We start from the raw sequence: 21,754 nt of genomic DNA, 5'->3' as shown, positions 1-21,754 counted from the left end.
ATTGGCCATCTCATTCATTAACACTGGTGCAAAATCGTAAACAAAATATTAACAAACTGGACTCTGCAAAACATAAAAAGGATAATATAGTACAACCAAGTTAGGTTTAACCCAAGAATCAGGTTACATTTAACAATTAAAATGAAATTTAATTCAATATATTAACACTAAAGGAGAAAATTCCTATGATAATGAAAAGTTCCCGCTCAAAGCACAAAATTCAAACTAACAAAACAAAAAACAAAACTCTTAGTAAACTAAGTATAGAAGGGAACTTATTTAATATGGTAAAGGTTTTAACAAAACCAAAGCAAAATAAAAATACCTTCAGCAAACAAACTTGAGAGTGAAATGTTAAAAGCTTTCTTTGAAATAAGGAACAAGACAGGGAGAATAGCTCTGGGATGATGTCAGTACTCTATTTCTTTTCTCTTTTTTAAATTTTATTTTATAATTAGTTTCAAGTATACAGTACATTGGTTAGACATTTATAAGTGCCCTATTTCTTGACTTGGTTGATGACTTCATGTGTGTTTACAGTAACATTAAGTTTTTCACTTTATGTTTTATGTACAATCTGGAATATATGTTAAAGAAATACTTGGAGATGAACAAAAGGCTGACTTAGACTATCACTCAAGCTCAGCAACTCTGTAGGTCCTAATTTTTTTTCCCCATTATGATTAATTTCAAACCAATTAACATATATTGGGCCTATAAAGCATTGTACAATCTGGCAACATGTACTACGAACCTTAAAAATGTTTATATCCTATAATCCGGTAACTCCATTGTCTATGAACCTATCCTAAGGAAAAGGCCAAAATAAATATGAAAAAAATCTATAATGTGCTAAGATGTTCATGGCACATGTTTTTAAAAAAATAGAAAATAACTAAATAGCTATAGGGAATAGTTAGAAAAAATAATTCTTTCAATGGAATTATTAAGCAGTAAATAAAAATAAGATTTACAGAATAGTCTAAGAAAGGTATATAACCTAACATTTAACAAATTAGATATACACATACATTTATACTATGACGAAAGTGGGGGAAAAAAGTCCCAAGCACAGAAAGAGAAGAGAAAAAAGAGGGAGGGAGGGAGTGGCGGAAAAGGACAAAAACTACAGTGGTTTTCTTTCTTTGATGAGCTTATGGATGTTACCTGTACTTTTTATTACATTTCCTGAATTTTCTTTAATGACTGTATAAAACTTTAAATAATGGGGTATATTACAAGAACTGAACAAAATGATCACAAATTTAATGTATCTTAAATGTAAAAAAAATTACTTCAAAATGTATCTTTAAAATGTCAATTTTATCTGAGTATGATATTATTTAGGTAAATTATTTTCTAATATTTGAATTACATAAATCTATGATACACTATTTAGAATAAAGATAATTTCTAATTATATTTATTATTCAAGATGACATAACATAAAAATTATAATAATTAGATTGCCAAAGATATATTGTCTCAGTTTTCTTGCTAATATTTCCATAATTCTAAACCAGTTTGCTCCTTGAGAGGTAAAGGAGAAAATGATCTATAAACAGTCCTCAAGTAGTCATTTCTGTGAAAACAAAATAACTTAGTCTCTGAATAAAAGATTGCTACGGCTCCTCATTTCCTTGAGCAGCAATTTTTCAACCTTAGCGTCGCCAATACCCTGGTATTTTCTGACCAGTTGTGAGGTATATCTCAAGTAATTTGATATCAAAAATAAAGTATGTGTTTTTAATGCTTATCATGAGAGATAATAATAAACTGAAGCAAACGTTAAGGTTATCCCTATATCACTTAACATAGTATGCATTCCAATATACTTTACTGAGGGAGAGCCTATAGGAAAGATAAATTTTACATGCTGGGAATTCCACATTTACTTATTCAGTATTTACTGAGCATCTATCAGAGGCAAGAAATTAGAGGCACTGTGCTAACAAGAGAAAGAGGTGAAAATTATTAGATCATAGGATTAAATATAACTAAGTTATTTTATCACTTAAGCCTTAAAATGACTAACCAATCCTACTTTTCACTATTTGCCAGCACAAACATATTTTCCATTTCTCTGACTTTCTTTTAGAGTACTCCCAGCTTTGCCAGCTGCCATACCTCTGCTCAAGCTGTTCTCAAGCCGAAGTGCTTTTTGTTCATTTACAAGCAACTGTATAATGCTCACAATATGCCAGGCACTGTTCTTGGCATGAGAGTAGGAAAAATCTTTTCTATCCTCTGAAGTCCAAGTCAAATCCCATCTTTCTCACTATCCTCTCCAGACTCTGAATGCATAACAATTATTGTCCAAAACAGTGGCTCCCAATCTTTGATACAAGAAACTACTTCTAATATCAAAACATTTCATGAATCTCATGTTTACTCCCCAAGTGATATCACTTGGTCCCATGGCCCTAAATACTACTTCTGCACTGATAAGTTCCAAATGTATACCTCTCACTTCAACTCTCCTAATATAAACTGATAAGTACCTCAAACATAGCCACATCCAAAACAACTCCTGATTTAAATCTGCAAATCTGCTTCCCACCAAACCTTTTACCTACCCTGTTCCACAGTGCTTATCTCAGTAAAACGTACCACCTTTCACCTAGTTGCTCATGTCAAAAAACTTGGAGTCGTCCTTTACTTCTCTTTCCCTCACACTCCATATCTGATCCATTAATAAATTCTGATTACTCTACTTCTTTGCTCCCCACTACCTTGTCCAAGAACCACATTTCCAATCTACATTATTCATATATTCCAAACTGGTTTTCTCGCTTCCATTCTTGCCTCATACAATCAATTTTCTACATACAGTCAGAGTAATCCTCTTAAAAAACAAGTCAAATTGGATAGTCCATACTTAAAACTCTTTGATGGTTTCCACTGCACTCAATAATAAAATCAAGTCTTTAAATGATCTTCAATGCCCTACTTTATCTAGCCTCTGCCCATCTGCCCCTACTCCCTGTCCTATTACCACTCTCCCTTTTACTAGCTCTGCTTCAGCCACACTAGCCTCCCTGTTGCTCTTCCAACATGTCAAACATGCTTCCATCTTAGAAGACGCTGTTCCCTCTACCTGAACATTTTCCCTCACACAGTTCTGTGACTTACTCCATCTCTTCATTCAGCTGTCTCAGCTCAAAGGGCTTTTCAAGAAGCCTTTCCCTCACCAATCTATCTAAAGTAACATCCCCTTATTCTCTATCCTCTGAACCTGCTTTACTTCAAAGCCTATTAACTTCCTGATGTATGCGTATACACATATGTATAATGAGTACTGACTGAGTCTCTCACTAACATTTAAGCTCAAACGGAGCACAGGCTCTGTTTTGTTTACCATTGCTGCCACATTATGTACTCTCAGTAGGCTCTCAAAAATATTTGTTAAACAAATGAATGATAATTACTTTTAAGTTTGTTGAGAAAATGACAAAAATACTACTAGAATTTAATAAGCCTTTCAAATGAATTCATACTCTATTAATCACAAGAGCATCACATACATGCTTTGGTGGTAGATGGAGAATGTACATGATTCAGAGTTCAATAACAACTACTGAAGGAACAGGGCCTTCTTATATTGCTCTGCTCCTTGCCACAGACTTCCTTCTTGCATCATTCATTAATTCTTTCCATAAAGTTATTGTGTACTACTAAACAAGAGAGTATTCTAGACATTAAGAATACAAAGATACTTAAGACAAGGTAATGCATTAGACATATAAAAATAATACACACAGGTCTACACCATGCTACCCTGGACAAGCCCGATCCCGACTGATCTCAGAAGCTAAGCAAGGACAGGCCTGGTTAGTACTTGGATGGGAGATCACCTAGGAAGACCAGGTGCTGTAGGCATAAAAAAATTAAAAAATAAGGAATTGTAAGCTGACAAGGTCCTTGCAATCTGTAAGGTCAACCAAGGGTTGCCTCGTCTAAAAATAATAATAATAATAATAATAATAATACACACAGTATGACATGTAATAGAGGTATACAGGTTATAAAATTGTAGTATGACAAAGGAAGTAATAAACTTCTTAGGGGTAGGTGTTTAGAGACGGTTTCAGCAGTGATGAGACTCAACAAATACTTGCAAAATCAAATAAAAAAGATATTCTTCATTTTACTTTATAGGTAAAATGAGAGTATTAAGTCTAGAAGTGCTGCAGTAATTTGCTACCATGAGATAAGCTAGCCTGAGAATGAAATCAAACAAGGGGAATGACGGCAGAATGAATCACAAATTGAGCTAAGTCCTTGATGATTTCATGTGAGCCACTGGATGAAGCCTTAGTTGAAGTACAAGATCTAATCATTCCCTTTATTGTTTAAGCAGTTTGAGTCTGGTTTTCTGTCATCTGCAATATAAGAATACAGATGAATCACAGTGAATTCTTTCAAAAAGCATTTGCCTATTTCAGTGCGTAGAGACACTGATGGCATTTTTGAAGGGATGATTCTTGTTTCGTGGGCAAACATTGTAGGACACTTAGTGTATCTGGTCTCTAACCACTGTCAGTAGGACCTCACATATATTTCCAAATGCCTCCTACTCCCAAGGGAAACCACAAATCTATTTCTTAAGTTGTTATATGTACCCATTTCTCACAGTGGCGCCACCAAGTATACTTAAATATATTTAACATCAACCTTAGAACTGGGATATACCGCTCAAATATCTTAATTTTACATAATATTCAATTTTAAACAGTTATCTGTGACTATCTAATGTTTGACCAAAATGCGATGTACAGCTTATATCAACTCTTGGGATAAGCAGTACTTTAAGTTTGCTACTACTATCTGAAAATTCTTATTTATTTAAACTTACTTTTCCATACAATGTTATGGCGGTATGTCACTGAAATGCCAGGTAGCAGATTTTCCTGTTCCCTTGCAACTAGGGCATGAGTGTACCAGGATAAATGTCTGATATAGGGGTTCTATGAAAGATTTACTTGCCTAATCAAGAGATGGGAGAGCAAACGTCTTCTCCCATGTCTTTGGTGGCTATGTGAGAATGTGATGCATGGAGCAGAAAGAGCAATCTGCAACTGTGAGAGGACAAGCCTGAGCATAAAGGTCAGCACATTAAGGATAAAGATGGAAAGCACCTGGATCCTTGGTAACATCATTGTGCAACTCAACTGACTAACCATGTAATCCTCCAACTCCAGACTTCTTTTTATATGAGATACGGTACCAGTCCGTGGCCTGTTAGGAACTGGGCCGCACAGAAGGAGGTAAGGGGCGGAGAGAGCAAGCAAAACTTCATCTGTATTTGCAGCCACTCCCCAGCTCTAGTATACCACCTCAGCTCCACCTCAGATCATAAGACATTAGATTCTCATAGGAGCACTGGTCCCTGATGCCAATAAAGGTTGAGGACTGCTCGTTTAAATCACTGTTAGTTGGGTATTATACAGCCTGGGACTGAACTAATTCAAGATCTGACAGCTGAAAAGGAGGAGAAGAACCAAGATGACTGCAAGGTTTCAAGACTGGGTAGCTGAAAGAAAAGTGGTTAAAAAAGAGAAATCAGGAGGAAGAGGAATTCTTACATACACATGTAAAAACACTAGGTGAGGGTCGGTGGATGAAAATCAAATTGATTCAACTGTTATGAGTTAAGCTTAAAGAAGCACATCTAAGACAGAGATATACAGCAAGCCATAGAAGTGAGAAGCAGAGTTACAGAGCTGAGAATCGGCCACACAAACACAATGATTTATATCATCCAAAAAAAAAAAAAAAAGGATACAATCACCAAGAGAACACAAAGAAAAGCACAGAGATTCTGAGGACATTGGTTATCTTCTAAGGATCCATTCTACCGCCTCCTCATTTGAGATGGAATTCGTCCATCAGCTAGGCCAAATAGAATCCCATCTCTCCTGACAAAGATATTGTGACAGACTTGGCAGCATGACCTTCATTTACGCAATCAGAGTAGAGCTTAGGACTTTTGGGAAAAGTATAGAATATTCTCTCTCCTTTTGGAAGTAAAAGAAGGCTATAATATGCACATTGCTGACAGCCATCTTTTTACTAGGAGGAAAGCCAGTCTGAGCATGAAGCCCAAACAGGAGGACAAAGTTGAGAGAATAGCAAAAAAATGGAACCACAGCCCTGATGATATATGCTGGTGAACAAACTACTCTTTAAGCCAGTGCTATCTATGCACTTACCAATTACACGAGCCAATACATTTCTTTTTTTTTTTTTTTAAATCCGGTTTGCAACCTAACTGATGTAGGGAACAGCTGTGTTTAAGGTGAAGAACAAAATCAAGCCAGTCCAGGTATAAACTTTCGAAGAAGGAGGAGACTTAGAAAGTACAATGCAAAAGAATCAAGAAATCAGATCGTTTAATACCTATAGGGTATATTTCACAAACTGTCTAAGTAAACCAAAGATGAGCAAGAAAAGGCCATTAGATTTGGTGATTGGGAAGTTATAAGTGACTTTTAAATAGCAACTTCAGTGCTGAAATAGTAAAGGAAGTCAAAGTGCAAAGAAAAGAATAATTAATTTATATTTATTCAAAACTACATAATGTACCAAACACTTTGACAGACATTTAACATTGTTAAACTCTTTTAATTACAATTCTGTGAGGTAAGTATAACATTCTATTTTATAGATAAAGAATAGAGTCTGAGTAGTAACTTGACCAGTCACATAGCCACTAAGTGGTTTTAATAGACTTCAAACCCAGATCTATCTGGCTCAAAAGTCAACTTTCTTCCTACTACATCAAACTACTGGGATTAAAAGAATTAGTCTTTAACATTTTTCCTGTTTAGGAAAAAAAAGTGAAGCTGCTGCCAGCATTAACATCACGCATAGGAATGCTACGTTTTCTAAGATTTGACATTTTCAGCGACAGAGAATTACTATATTTTGTATATGGAAATCCCACTACTGAAAACAGAATGCTATAAATAGAATGTCATCTGTTTCCAAAGACTATCGATATACTAGAGTGACACAAAAATAATAAAAGCAAGATATTTTGTGGCGAACTTTGGAGATAAGGTTAGGATTGCAATCCGCAAGTTATCTCGGGGTAAATGCTGCAGCCACAAGCGTCGCTGGCGAGTATTCTCGCGACAAAAGGGAAATGAGTTAAAGAATACAGGAGCACATTAGGCTCAAGACTCAGAATGGCTTCTTTGAGTTGTGCAGCACACGGCACTGTATCTGGCAGCCCCAGAAAAGATATAAGCATGTATGTAGGCTAGGGAGGGAGAAATTGAAGGGTAAGAATGGACAGTTTTAGAGATATAAAGATGGGGAGGGTTGATTGTGGACACATCTGGAAGGGGTTGCTCTTGAAAAAAAGGAAAGATATGAGTAAATAAGGAAATGATACGGAGATGGAAGAGACTGAAGTGGAGGGAGTATACCTCAGACAGTTGAGATTTCTCTCAGTAAAGGAAGCGATCGAGTTATTTGCTACAGGAAACTTTATGAAATGAGACAAAAAACAACACCATCAACATTAAAGACCCAGAAGAGAGCAAAGCACAAATTGCTATGAAAACTAATACCCTTACATAACTGTCTCACCCATCTTCAGGATTTCAGGGGTCAGATCAAACTGACAAAGCTAGTGATGAGGCTTATTCAGGAATGGGGACTAGAAAGGTAAATCTACATAAAGTAGATCTTCCCTTGGTTACATAGGGAAGCAAATGAAATTAGCTGGAGAATAATGGGTTGGATGAACAGACAGGTTCAAAATGAGAGAGTGGTAGGGAAAGTAGACTATGAGTGGAAGAGTGAGATTTTAAGGAGAGTTTGTGGTTAGAGATGTCTTTTGACACAATGCTTCAAATTATTTTGCAAGAGGCAGTGAACCATTGATTGGGGCTCAGCAGTCCTACACTCTTCAGCCAAAAGCACAGAACTGAGAGACAATCAGCTCTAAAAACATGCAGTTCTTGGCTGTAGAATAGTGAAGGTTAGCAACAAATGAAAGAACTAGCCTATACAGAAAACAAACAAAAATATCTCCCCTTCTTTAAAACTGAACAATTCTATCTCCAAATTTAAGAAATTCATTAAGAGATCATAAAATCTACGATTAAGAACGGAACATGTTATGTGTCATGAGACAGAATGAAAAGTAAACAAATCTGTCAGGCCAATTATAACATTATAACTCACATGTAAAAGATTTTTAGGATAGAATTCCAATAAGGCAAGGATAGTTTGTGTTTTAGTAATTCTGGAGAGCACCTAGCAAAATTTAAACAAAATGATATTGCTCAATTTAATGTTAATAAAAAAGGTCCACCTATTTGCGATCTCAAAGAACAAGCTACCATTTATAATCCCATTTTTACAATCTGGGGGCTCTTGACACATTATTCAACTACAGGAAAAGATGGGAGAATCAGCTATGGTACCTCTGTCCACTACTACCACTTATAAACTCTGGCATAGTACCATTACACCATTTATTCTGATTCTTCCTTATCCCAGTAAAAGCGGAAGAAGAAATGAGACTGGCACAGCCTAAATTTTATGGAAAATATCAAGTACCATAAGGACTGTTAAGTAGTAGCAACAATGGTGAATCCAAGAAATTGGAGAAGTTTTGAGTTTAAAAATCTCTTCTCTATTTTAGTCCTTTCTAAATAAAACAAAGGGCTGTACAATATGGGATTCTAAAGCTTCATTGGGTAATTTAAAGCTAATATTGAATAAAAGAACAAAATCATTTATCTTGTGCTATTAAATATCTCACATTCATAAGGACTTATTTTTAAAAACGAACACGTCTCAATTCTTTCACTAGATCTAGAAAACTTACCCCCCGCCTCCCCCGCCTCAAAAGTTTATTGACTAAAGATTTACTATAGTCAGAAAGAGATGAATTTAGATGAACAATCATTTGCCATCAAAGGCACCATTCCTCTACTTTGCAAAAGTTCGATGGGCCAAGGAGCCAAGCTCTCCCAAACCATCCTGGTGTCCTGGGGACTTGATTCCTTCATCAAGGTGAACAAAACTGAATAGCCTCTGGATAACCAGCCTTTTCTTTGTAATTCTATTTGTCAGGCTATTGGGTAATCTTCCAGACAGTTAAAGAAACTTTTAAAAGAAAAAGAGGGTCGAAACGAGGAAGATGGGGAGGTGACTAAATAGGAGAGGCGGACGACCCACCCACCTAACGCGAAGGAGACGGCTTGCAGGGGTGACGCTTCACTTCATCAAGAGCCAAGAAGGGTGCGGAGGGCGGCCGGCGTCACGACCCCCACCCACTGTGTGAGAACCAGCAAAGGCAGGGGCCAAATGGAGGCCTGAAACTGGGTGCGGGGAGTGGGGTGGGACGTGGGGACAAGAGAGCCGCAGAGTCGGGCCGAACGCACCACTAGCGTCCCGTGTAGCGGCGGGGCAAAGCCAAGAAGACTTGCCGGGGTAGGAGACGCCAATGTCCGCAGCCTCACTTACCTGCCAGACGCTCGCCCCGCGGCCAGAAGCACGGGCGCCGCCCGGGAGCTTCCTCTCATGCGGGATACAGCCTTTGCCGCCGCTGGAGCTCCAGGACCCGAGGGCAGAGAGTGGTACAGAAGCGGGCAAAGCGGCTACCGGACCCAAGCCCAAGGAGGAGTACATAGGGGGCACCCGGGAAGGCAACCCCGTCTTCACCTTTTTCACCAGTACCCAACAACGCTTCCCGGGGACAGCATCACGCCAACGTCGGCCCGCTGCTCCCGGGCCTTCGCCCGCAGCTCCCCCCAGCAGCGGCCGGGTTTCCGGCGGCAACACCCCGCCCCCTCGCTACTTGGCCTCCGCCATCTTGTTGGAGGCGGGAAGAACACAGTGCGCATGCGTGCCGGGAGATTGTCGGTGCCCCGCAGCCCTGCGAAGAAGCGTCCTGATGCGCAGCCGTGTTGACCGCTGCACTTCAGCCACCGGGTTCCACTTCGCTTTCCTGCGGTTTGCGCGACTGCTCTTTGCGAAGCGGAACCTCAGAGTCGCCAGACCTCCAACCCCTTCCTGAGCTGTGCTGCAGCCAAATTAGTAGACCCTTCAGCGCAACCCACAGTCAGTCATTCTGCCAACATCTTTCTAATGCCTACTACGTGCCAGTTCACCAGCTAGGCGCTGATGATGGGAGGGTTAATAAAGCTTGGCTCCAGCCCTAAAGGAGCTTCTAATCCAGTGAAGACGGAGATGAACGAATAATTCCCTAAATTATCGTTTGTAGCTGTGCACCATCCCCTCCGCCGGCCTCACAATTTTAATTCAAAACATAACCTTTTGCAGAAGTCCTTTCTGTTTGTCTCACACAGTTTGATCGTCCTTTGCCTTGAATTACCTCTAGGTTAATTTCAACACTAACTCAAATAATATTTGAGTTTCCGTTATATATTAGATACTGTTCTAGGCTCTAGGTTTATTGCAGTAAGAAATATAAACTCCTGAAACTTACATTCTAGTTGGGAAGAAAATACAATTAAAGGCAAAAATGAATCAACAAAATAACATTTGATAGTGTTAAGGGATGGAAAGAGAGCAAACCACAGGGGCCAGGAGTCATGAGAAGATATGGGGTAGAGCCTTCCAGACAGAGGGAACAGCAAAAGAAGAGGCCGGAGGTGGGAAGGAGACGAGCACACAAGAGGGACAGAGAGAATAGGTGCCATGGACAGTTGGAGGAGATGAGGTCAGAGGGAAACAAGAGCCAAATAAGGTAGGACTCCGAGGCCATGGCAAGAATTGGATTTTATCCCAAGCGGCCCCTCTAATCTGCTGAGACTGCCACAACAATTCCTCTTCAAACACCTCTGACTCCTGATTGCCTCGCTGTTTTGTACATACCGATTCCACTGTCTCAAAGATCCTTACTCTTGTTTTATACATGTCTAGCCTGTCATCTTTCAGGTTTCAGTTTAAACTGCACCGCAGAAGGTATAGTTTTCCTAACCTAAGTCTCCCTCCTGCCCTCCCATTAGTCTCCATCATTGCACCTGATCATTTCTTTCATCGCACTCAACATGTTTTTAAGTAATATATTTACCGTTTCTTCACTGTCTCCTCACTACACTGTGAACTCTATGAGGGAGGGAAGATGTTTTCACTACCAATGAATACTGCATGCCCAGCACCATGCCTGGCATGAGTGGTCACTCAATAAATGTCTGAATTATTGAGACATTTATTGGTTTGTCAGCACTTAAGTAGTCAGTAGAATGCTACATTGTTTTTTTACTTGTTTGTTATTAAAATTAAATGCCAGTTGTTTTCTATTAATATGTCTCCTCAACTAGATTATAAATAGGAACTTTGGAAAGGGGGGTGGGAATCAGATGGAGAAGAATAGGTGATGGTGGGGCAGTGGGCAGAAATTGTGTTGCATATGTTTGCAGGACTGGGAGAAGAAAGGCTTCAATTTAATGGAGGACCTATTATATATGCTAAGTACTTGATCTCCATCACAGCCCTGCTAAGTAGTTATCCTCATTTTTATACATAGAAAAAATCACACATTAAAAGATAGCACTGACTCTATAGCCCACGCTCTTCCCATCTAGAGAAATTGGATTTGAAGATGGGCTTATTTGGTGATTTGACTCTATGTCATGAGCAAGCTTTCATTAGAGGTAGACTACAGGAGTCTTAGAATCCCAATTATATTGCTATTCTTGTATAGGGTCTCAAAAAAGGGCCTAATTGGAAACTACTGTCATTCTTTTCTTTTGGAATGAAGCAGAGCTCATTTCACCATTACCTTTTCATGTTTTTTAAAAAATGTGTATTTCTTTTTATTCATATCTTCTATGTTTTATCAAAGGAGGAAAGGAGGTACCAGAATAATGGGTACATATCCTAAGTGCTAGCTACATCCCCTTGGTTAGGCTTGTTATGTATGAATAGCTCACTCGTCTAGCTTACTCGTCTAAGATGGTTCTCTGGCAAAGAGTAACAGACTCACCGCAACAATCACTTATCCCATTTACTCATCAAAATTACACGCCATCATTTCCCTCTAAACAGGATAGCTGCCTCAGGATAGCTGGGAAGAACTACTAGAAAGAATGGGGCTGATATCTTATGTCAGGGGCCATTCAGTTCTTATATGAGGAAAATGATATACTATAACTCATGAAAACATACGCTTGTCAACCAAATCCCGTTAGTCTGTATGCAAACCAAGTATTAAGTGGGAATATACACCTAAAAAGACTCCCTCCGCCCTTCTACCCCAGTGTAGTGTAATTCTTCCTTGGAATAAATCCTGGAAACAAGACAATTTCTTCAGTTACTTTGGTATTCTCTCCTCTTATAGTTACTATCTGTTATAGGTTGAATATTCCATCTCCAATCCCCCAAGAAAGATATGTTGAAGTCTTAACCTCCAGTACTAAGGAATATAAACTTATGTGGAAATAGGGTTATTGCAGATGTAAATACAGTTGACACTTGAACAATGTGGGAATTGGGGCGCTGTCCTGAATAGTCGAAAATCTGCATTTAACTAGTAGTTAAGAGGTTAAGTTAAATGAAGTTATACTAAAGTAGGGTTGACCCCTAATTCAACAATTAATATCCTTATAAGAAGATGGCTATACGAAGAAAGAGACACAAGAGGAGGAAGCCATGTGATGATAAAGACAGAGATGAAGTTATATAGCTACAAGCCAAGGAATACCAAAGATTGCTGGCAAACCACCAGAATTTAGGAGGAGGTAAGCAAGGATTTCCTTATAGGTTTCAGAGAGAGAGCATGGCCCTGCCAATACCTTGATTTCAGACTTAAAGACTCCAGAATTATGAGATAATACATTTTCAATGTTTTAGGTCACTCAATTTGTGGCATTTTATTACAGTAGCCCTAGAAACTAATATATTATTTTATGTATATGGCAAGGCCTGAAATAGAGGGAAGAGATTGGAGGAGGTCTTGGCAGCAAACCAGCTACAAGACCTCAGGCCAGTCATATGACCCCATTGAGTAAGTCTCATCTGTATGACAGGGATAATGACAAATGCTCAGCCTACCTCAGAGATCTGCAGTGATAACTAACAAGTATTCCTCTAGAGATGCTGTGACCAAGACGGCCTGACAGTTAATAGGAGACAATTTTGCAAAAGAGGGGTTCCTATACAGAGAATTTTACAATCTGGCTGTGAAGAAAGGCACTTTCCTATGAGAGGATTCCTAGCACAGGCCAAGTGCCAAGTGTGTGGTTTGGATCTGACTCACCGTGGATGTTGAAAGGAGGAAGGACCATTGTGGACTGAGATGGAGAGGGGAGAGTTCATGAAGAACCTTAGCAGAAAAGGATACTGGATACCTGCAGGATCTTCAGGAGCAATACGCAACATTATGCTACCACTACAGCCAGTGCTAGACACAGGTACCAAAACTGGGACCACCAGTGCCACCTGACCCAGACATAAGATGATATTACTGCTGCCCCTAGAAACTACAGTTACTGTCACTGCCACTACTCTCAATAGAATGAAGGAGAATCACTATGATTTCACCACACTATCTTTCAGTCCTAAGACTGAGGCCAAATGATTGACACAACCCAGTCATATGTTAATATTCCAGCTCAATGCTGTCCAACAGAAATATAAGGCAAGACACACACAGGATCCTAAATCTCCTTGTAGCCACATCAATAAAATTAAAGAAAAAAGTGAAATTGATTTTCATAATGTATTTTATTTAACCCAGTATATGCAAAATATTATCATTTCAACATATGGCACTAGCTGCATTTCAAGTGCCCAGTAGCTGCATGGGACCAGTGGTTATCATATTTGACAACACAACTCTGATAGGGAGGCCATGAAAATGAGTGTATGGAGTTTTGATTTCCATAGTGTGAGGTGGGTTCTGCTTATAAGGAGGGCAATTTTCCAAACACAAGAAGAAGGATCAGATACAGTCTTGTGAATGGAAGAAAAAGTTTAAGGAAAACCAAGATGAGATTGTAAAGAAAGGGAAATAGTAGATGAAGGGCTTTTATTATTAATTTTGTTGTGTAGTGACCAGGAGCCACTCAAGGTTTCTGAACTGGGGAAGAACTTTGAACAGTTTAATTACCATGCAGATGTAGACAGAACTTAAAGAACACTAGAATTGAAATTAGAAGTCCTGAATTTTAGTTATGCTTTCTGTCTGTGCGGGCTTAGAGAAGTTGCCTCTCTGGATCCTTCTTCTCATCTTCAGAAATGGGGATGTTGATATCTATCTCTCAGGCTTGTTGTGAGGATTAAATGAAATAATATATCTGAAAATGGGTACTACTTAGCAAGCAATCAATAAATGTTAACTAAATTTGAATGACTCTGAGTATCTGCTTAGAGATGTAAATAAATAGCTATAAGGCTGAACTATTTCCCAAAAGCCAAGAGGAACACTCCAAAGTAAAAACCCAGAAATATGTATTTCAGATATTTCAATTCTGCCTCAGCTTGGACAAGTTAATCCATTTCCTGTTTGCCCTGAGAATACTCACCAGTGGTGAGGGTGCAGTGTTTATCCCAAGATTACTCACAGATAATGGTCTTAACCTTACCCCAAAGTTTACCACGAAATATTTCGCTTTTGTTAATATTTTCGCATCACTCTAGTATATCAATAGTCGTTGGAAACAAATGACATCATTCTATTTATAACATTCTGTTTTTAGTAGTTCCATCGCTGAAAATGTCATATCCTAGAAAACATAGCATTCCTATGTGTAATGTTAAATGAACGCTAACAACATTCATTTTTTTTTTCTAAATGGGAAAAGGGTTTAAAACATGTACTCGTCTCTTAGGTAGCCCATTTCTTCCTTGAAGCCTTTACTGGTCATGCCTGGCTAAAGATGATCTCTCCTTCCAGGGTCTAGAGTTCTCCCTTGGGTAGTACGACATAATTGTTGGCCTTATGCTTCTTCACTAGGTACAGACATGAGGGCAGAGACCATGTCTCATTCACCTTTGTATCTATCTTACGCAGTGTCTTGAACTAGAAGCATCCAAACAAACAAGATCAACCAAATTTGATAATTTTAGAGGCTGGATGATGAGTATCATGAACATTCATTACACTATTCTTGCTATTTTTGGATATGCTTGGAAATTTTCATAATAAGAAGTTTCTTTAAAAAAAGAAATCCAAGAAACTTCTGCTTCAAGATTGTGGATTAAGTATAAGTATTTACTTCCTTTCTCTTTGTATCCCATCCAAAAGTAGCAGAAGTTAATTTGCAATGTAACTAATAAAGGTTAAAGTTCAAGACCCCTCACTTGCATGGGCCCTTTCCAAACTCCTAAAAGGTGCCTTAGCAATATGTTTACATGTTCATAAGTTTTCACAAAAATTGCATGTGTAATGAATTTCAACCATACTTAGTTAAGGATATTGTCTCCCTCTACTCTGACTTCCCTACTGTCACAGTTCTCCTTGTGTCAGGTAGTATTAGAGTAGCTATAGTCATTTTGGGGGTCCAGATAAAGGGAAGTTGAGCTTGGGTACACTTTGAATTTGGTGGGAGGATATCTATGTGACTGATAGTTACTTCTGTGTGCAGAAGTATTGTATTGCTAATCTGGAATAGCTTTCAGGAATACTCCTACATCCCATTACACTTACAAATCCAACAACTTAGAAGAAATGGACAAATTCTTCAAAAACTACAAATGATCATAGCTCAAACAGGATGAAATAGAATCGTCCTGTAACCATGAAAGAAATTGAACTTGTCCTTAAAATTCTCTGGAAAAAAATCTCCAGATGGTTTCACTGGAGAATTCTATCAAATAGTTTGAAAAAAGCTAGCACCAATTTTATACAATCTCTTCTAGAGAATAGAAAAGGAAGGAATACTTCTCTACTTACTTTATAGGGCCAGTATTAGTCTGATACTAAAACTAGACAAAGATTGTACAGTAAAGAAAACTAGAGACTAATATCTCTCTCATAAACTTAGGTACAAATATCACCAACAAAATATTAGCAAATCAAATTCAACAATGTATTAAAAATATATATAAATATGACCAAGTAGAATTTATTCCAGGCTGGTTGGTTCAACATGCATAGCTAGTTGAACATTAATGGGAAACCTTGAGCCACAGGCAGCCAGCTAAACCGTGTTCAACTTTCTGATATATAGAAACTGTGAAATAATAAGTATTTCTTGTTTAAAGCTGCTAAATCTTAGAGTAATTTGTTATACAGCAATAGAGTAATATCGGAAGACTGACATGAAAAGGTATGAAACCAATTTCTAACACTGCTGGAACTGATCAAAGAATAAGCTTGAAAATCTTTCATCATGTAACCAATCACACATCTTAATTCTTTTTCTTCTAGCTCTTGTACCTGTTTTAACTTTTGATTCATGATAGAATAAACTGCCCTTCTTCTAAGCTCCACCTATTCCTTAAGGCTTTCCAACTAAAGTGACTGAATGTAATAAAGCAAGCAGCCTGAGATGCTGTGCTTTTCCATCTAATGATAGGAAAAAAGAAAACACTCCATCTGGGTAGAAATTGATAATTGGCCATATTCAATTCCCGGACATCTGGCTTTTAAATGAAACTGAACATAGTAATGTCTGTTTCTCTGGGCATTCTTTTATCGAAATGCTATTTATTCTCTTAGTCTTTAAAAGGACAAAACCAGTGCAGTTTTAAATATCAAGTAACCAAATATTTGTCTCAATTTTTTTCATATTTGTCTCAATTTTTTCATATTACCAAAGCATTATATATTTTTTTGTAGAAAATTTGGAAGCTACAGGAAATCACAAGAAGAAAGAAAAATCTCACCATCCAAGATAATTGTTAACATTTTGGTGAATATTTTTCACCAAATTTAGCTTTAAAAATAAAGGGAGTTTCAGAATAACAATTTTTCTTTATCAACAATACATTCGCATTAAAAAAACCCTCAACAGAATATTTTAATGAATGAAATGTAATGAAGAATACCAAAACATTTATTCCACTGAAGCCCACATCCATTTCCTAATATAGTTTATGGAATGGCTGATGACATTGATAATTCAGCCCTACCAACCAGGCTAAATAGCTCAGGGAAATGTTCCATAAGGCTAAAGCAGCCGTGGCAGCATGTCAAGAGTAATGGGGCTCGGGGAAACAACATATGTTTGCACCCACTCTCCCCCCATGCTGTCACTGCTGCCCCAGAATTTGTGGTGGGGGAGGGGTTCACAGATTTGTACCAGGATCCTTGATGGGCTGCAAACAGCCCGGTAAGTGAGCTGACTATTAAATTTCAGGAATTTTGTGAGCTGGCCATTAAACACAGTTATTCATATAAACTTATAAATTATGTTTAAAACAAAAGTAATAAATACTCAAAACATCACTTTTTAATCATTTTATATCTGCTATTATCTATGTTCCTGATGTTTCTATTTATTGTATCTGTGTAGTGGAAATGCTGAATAAAGTATGCTGGGCACATGCTTTCATAACTGTGTTCAGTGATTTCACACTGGTAGTGTGAAACTGGACGGAGTGAATATTTACATCATAGAAATAAACAAATGCTCCAAATCTGGACTTCATTTATTGTTTTATTGATTGCCCAGTGATGGAGAAAATGTAAATAATCTAAAATGTAGATTAAACAAAAAATATGTTTATAGTTGTCACTGTGACACCAAGATCAAGGAAATATTCTTCCAGTATTCAAAAACTATTATAAAATTTATTTAAGTCACTTGTGTTATTGACAAGTGAGTGAAGTTCCAACACATATGTCTGTGGTTTCACTTTTATCTTAATCATTAATGTCAATGAAAATATCAGCCAAGATTCTTGTCAAAACTACACTTGTTTGTTACTTACAATGATAGGTTGGCTACAGGGACAAAAGTTCAGCTAAAATTAATGAAACATTCTGTGGGAATCAATGATATGGAATTCGCATAAAAGAATATCATGTATTATATTATTATTTATAAACTATGTGCTTTATACTCTTTATATCAGTAAATTTTAAATAAATATACTTGTATGCGTGTGTGTGTTTGCACGTGTGTGTGTTTCAGAGAGCTGGTTGTTAATCATTTACCAAAATGCTACTGATCAGAGCAAATGCTTCCTTTTGCCCCACTTGTCATAGCATCCAAGAGATTCTTTCAGCTAGGCTTGAATTGATAAATAGGGAAAGGAAGTACAAGAGAAATAAAGCTGGGGGAGGAGGGAAACAGAAGAGATAAGAAGAAGAGAAAGAAAAGGATAGGTAGAAAAAATTCTCCGTCTTTCTTGTGCCTATCCTGCCTCCTCTCCATATTTCATCAGCAGCCAGCAGCTGTCTATGAGAAAAAAGACAAACCACTGCCCAACCCTCCAGCATTTCTGGAGTCACAAATATGGCTGGGAATAGCTGTTGACTTTACTTCTGGGACTAAGGAGCCAGCAGTCTCCAACAACAATGACCATGCTGACTCTGAAGCGGAGTTTTTGTCTGTTTTTGTTTTGTTATTAACATTTTAAAAATCATCGCATAATTTACATATAGTAAACTTTGCCACTTTAGAGTACAGTTCTATGAGTTTGACAAATGCATATAGTCATGTAACTACAACCACCATCAAGATACAGAACATTTCTATCATCCCTCAAACTCTCTTTTTATCTCAAGCTCCTGGCAACCACTGATTAGTTTTGTACCCCACTTTTTGCCCCCAGAATGTCATATGAAGAACTTATACAGTACGTAAACTCTCAAGCCTAACTTCTTTCACTTAACATCAAGTATTAGAGATTCTCCATATTGTTGCATGTATCTGTAGTTCATTTCTTTTTATTGCAGCATATAGATTGCAGTTTGTTACCTATTCACTGACTGAGGAATACTGGGATGTTTTCAGTTGAAAACGATTGTGAATAATTCTACTTGGTTAGTTGATTGTTTTACTTATTTATTTAAAGACTTAATTTTCTTAGAGCAGATTTAGGTTCACAATAAAATTGAGAGAAAGGTACAGAGATTTCCCATAAAGCCCCTGCTCCTGCCCCCAAATAGCCTTCCCCATTATCAACATCACTCACCAGAGTAGAACATACATGTGTTACAAGTAGGAGCTTATACTGACACATCACAATCACCCAAAGTCCATAGTTTACATTAGGGCTCACTCTTGGTGTTGTATATTCTATGGGTCTGAACAAATGTTTAATGGCATATATCCACCATTATATCATACAGAATATTTTCACTGCCCTTAAAATCCTCTGTGTTCTGCCTATTCATCTCCCTGCCACCTCAGCAACCACCGATGTTTTTATTGTCTCCACAGTTTTGCCTTTTCCAGAATGTCATATAATTGGGATCATGCTTTGTAGCCTTTTCAGGTTGACTTATTTCACTTAGTAATAAGCATTTAAGTTTTCTCCATGTCTTTTCATGGCTTGATAGCTAATTTCTTTTTAGTGCTGAATAATATCCCATTGTCTGGATGGACCATAGTTTATTTATCCATTCATCTACTAAAGTATATCTTGGTTGCTTCCAAGTTTTACCAATTATGAATAAAGCTGCTATAAACATCCGTGTGCAGGTTTTTGTGTGAACATAAGTTTTCAACTCTTTGAGTAAATACCAAGGAGCATGATTGTTAGATAGCATTGTAAGAATATATTTAGGTTTGTAAGAAAGTACCAAACTGTTTTCCAAATGGTTATCCATTTTGCATTCCCATCAGCAATAAATGAGAACTCCTGTTACTCCACATCCTTGTCAGCATTTGGTGTTGCCAGTGTTCCAGATTCTGGCCTTTCTAATAGTGGCCACTTTTTTTTTTTTCATTATTAAATTTAGAGAACCATTTATATGTTGGATACGCACTTTACAAATAATTTCTCCCAGTTTGTATTTTTATTTTAATAGTGTCTTTTGAAGAGAAGTTTTAACTTTTGATAAAGTCCTAATTATCAGTTGTTTTTGTTTTAATGGATCTTGTTTTTAGTGTTGTATCTAAGAAATCTTGCTTAACACAAGATCACAAAATTTTCTCTTATGATTTCTTCTAGAAGTTTTATAGTTATGAGTTGTAAATTTATATCTATGATCTAGTTTTGCATTAATTTTTGAATATGGTACAAGATAAGGGTTGAGGTTCTTTTCATTTTTTCTTTTCTTTTTTTTTTTGCATATGGATACCCAGTTTTTTCAGCACCATTTATTGAAGAGATTATTCTTTCTTTATTGTATTGTCTTTGCACCTTTGTTGAGAATCAATTCACCATATGTACATATATGGTTTGTGTTAGGATTTTAAAATAAAACCTATGTCAAGGGCTTTGAATTGCTCTTTTCTGGGAATGAAAAGGGTAACTTGGGGGGCCGCAAACACCATCCTTACCAGTTCTTTGGGCTTAGTAAATTCCTGAAGCAGGAAGCTTGGAAGAAGGCTCAGGCTTAGGCTTGTTCTACCTTGCACTTGGAGAAATAAGTTTTTGGCTGCTTACTAGCTACCCTGCTCATTGTATACCTTATATGCCTGAATACAAGGCAATCCTGAATATAAGCAGATCCCCCATGTTTTTTCAATAGAATAATTAAAAAATGTTAGAATTATTTTAGGCCAACTTTAATATAAATATATACTTCTAGGAATATAGATAAAGCAGTCAAATGTCTTTTTTTAAAAAAACTTTGTTATAGTAGGCAATTATTTATAAAAATCTCATATTGTATAAAATGATATATACATTTAGGAGTGTTGTTTTTTTCCTTTCATATCATGACATAGTTTTACTTAAGTTCTTCACATGTATCATTGTCAGAATCTTTGTCAACACTAGAACCACTTCATGGGTCATCTAACCCAGTTTTTTTCAGAGCACATCAGCAGCTCTGTTATTTGAAATACAGCACTTTTTGAATCCCTGCATGAAGCTGTCTTCAGCAATTTTATCACAAGCCAAAGTACCTATTTGCATAACATTGGAGTAGTTGACATTTTTGTTCATTCTGAACCATGCATTTGTGATTTTTACCTCATAATTATTTATAGTGAGTCTTTTTTTTTTAAAGAAAATATATGTAGAAATTTTATCGTGCCTCTTCCAGTCTCTCCCTATCAAGAAAGATGTGGGTAGTAAAGGGAGAAAAGTAAGGTGCTAAAAACCCTATAACTCGAAGTCCAGGGGATTGTGCAAAAGGGGAAGTAAGGAACAGAGGTTGATAAATGGGGTTGAATCACCTCCCAGGAATGCCTCATGGGTCAGGAGAGTGAGCTCTGGAAGGAGAGTGAAGCACTACTGGCTGCAGGGTAACAAGGACAGCCTGAAGTCCTGGACAACAGGGTCCCTGAGGGCTTTACTCCTTACCTGATGAAGCAGAGTTGGTTTCAGAATTAGGGGTCCCACCAATATCTCTCACCAGTAGAATGGGTAAAGAGACCTATATTTTGATTGCTCAATTTTAAGTCCTGGGCTTTATTCCTGCCCTCTGACTTAGAGACCTTCAGATATCCTATGAGATGCAAAGCACTGAGTATGTGCTTCTTTTCTTACATCACCATAGAAGGCAGCTTAGTATCTCTCTTAACATTCTGGAAAAGGGACAGGAAAATCTTTTTTGCAGCCTAAAGTTCTCTGTGTTCTGAAATTCTTCTCATTTCCCTTTGGAAAATCACTTTTTGTAGTAAAGTTGAACTGCATGGGTCCTCTCAGTCTCTTCTGTCTGAATTCTTGCACTATTCCATCTTGTGTCTCGTAGTGTGTG

General features: G+C 37.5%; 1 protein-coding gene and 1 pseudogene across 9 annotated transcripts in view; one reads left to right on the top strand and one right to left on the bottom strand.

Moving 5' to 3' along the window:
* The window catches only part of APC (APC regulator of Wnt signaling pathway), a 223,011-nt gene that overhangs the window by 108,823 nt on the left and 92,434 nt on the right, over positions 1-21,754 (bottom strand). For 3 of the 9 annotated variants that reach the window (XM_039848448.1, XM_039848446.1, XM_039848452.1), the window contains exon 1: positions 9,487-9,862. The exons of 1 other annotated variant lie outside the window; for it this stretch is intronic. Coding sequence is in view for 6 of the 8 variants with exons in the window: in XM_039848446.1 (XP_039704380.1) it covers positions 9,487-9,651 (165 nt within the window). In the remaining 2 variants the exon portion in view is untranslated. Of the gene's footprint in view, positions 1-9,486; positions 9,863-21,754 lie in introns of those variants that run through there. 5 more of the 9 variants (XM_039848450.1, XM_039848455.1, XM_039848441.1 and 2 more) reach the window with 3 other exon arrangements.
* LOC120591012 (uncharacterized) lies at positions 3,762-3,879 on the top strand (annotated as a pseudogene).

The sequence above is a fragment of the Pteropus medius genome, unplaced genomic scaffold (assembly GCF_902729225.1).
Source record: "Pteropus medius unplaced genomic scaffold, Ma_sr-lr_union100, whole genome shotgun sequence".
Lineage (NCBI taxonomy): Eukaryota > Metazoa > Chordata > Mammalia > Chiroptera > Pteropodidae > Pteropus > Pteropus medius.
The sequence above is the reverse complement of the archived record's forward strand: the minus strand, read 5'-3'. Positions and strand labels throughout refer to the sequence as shown.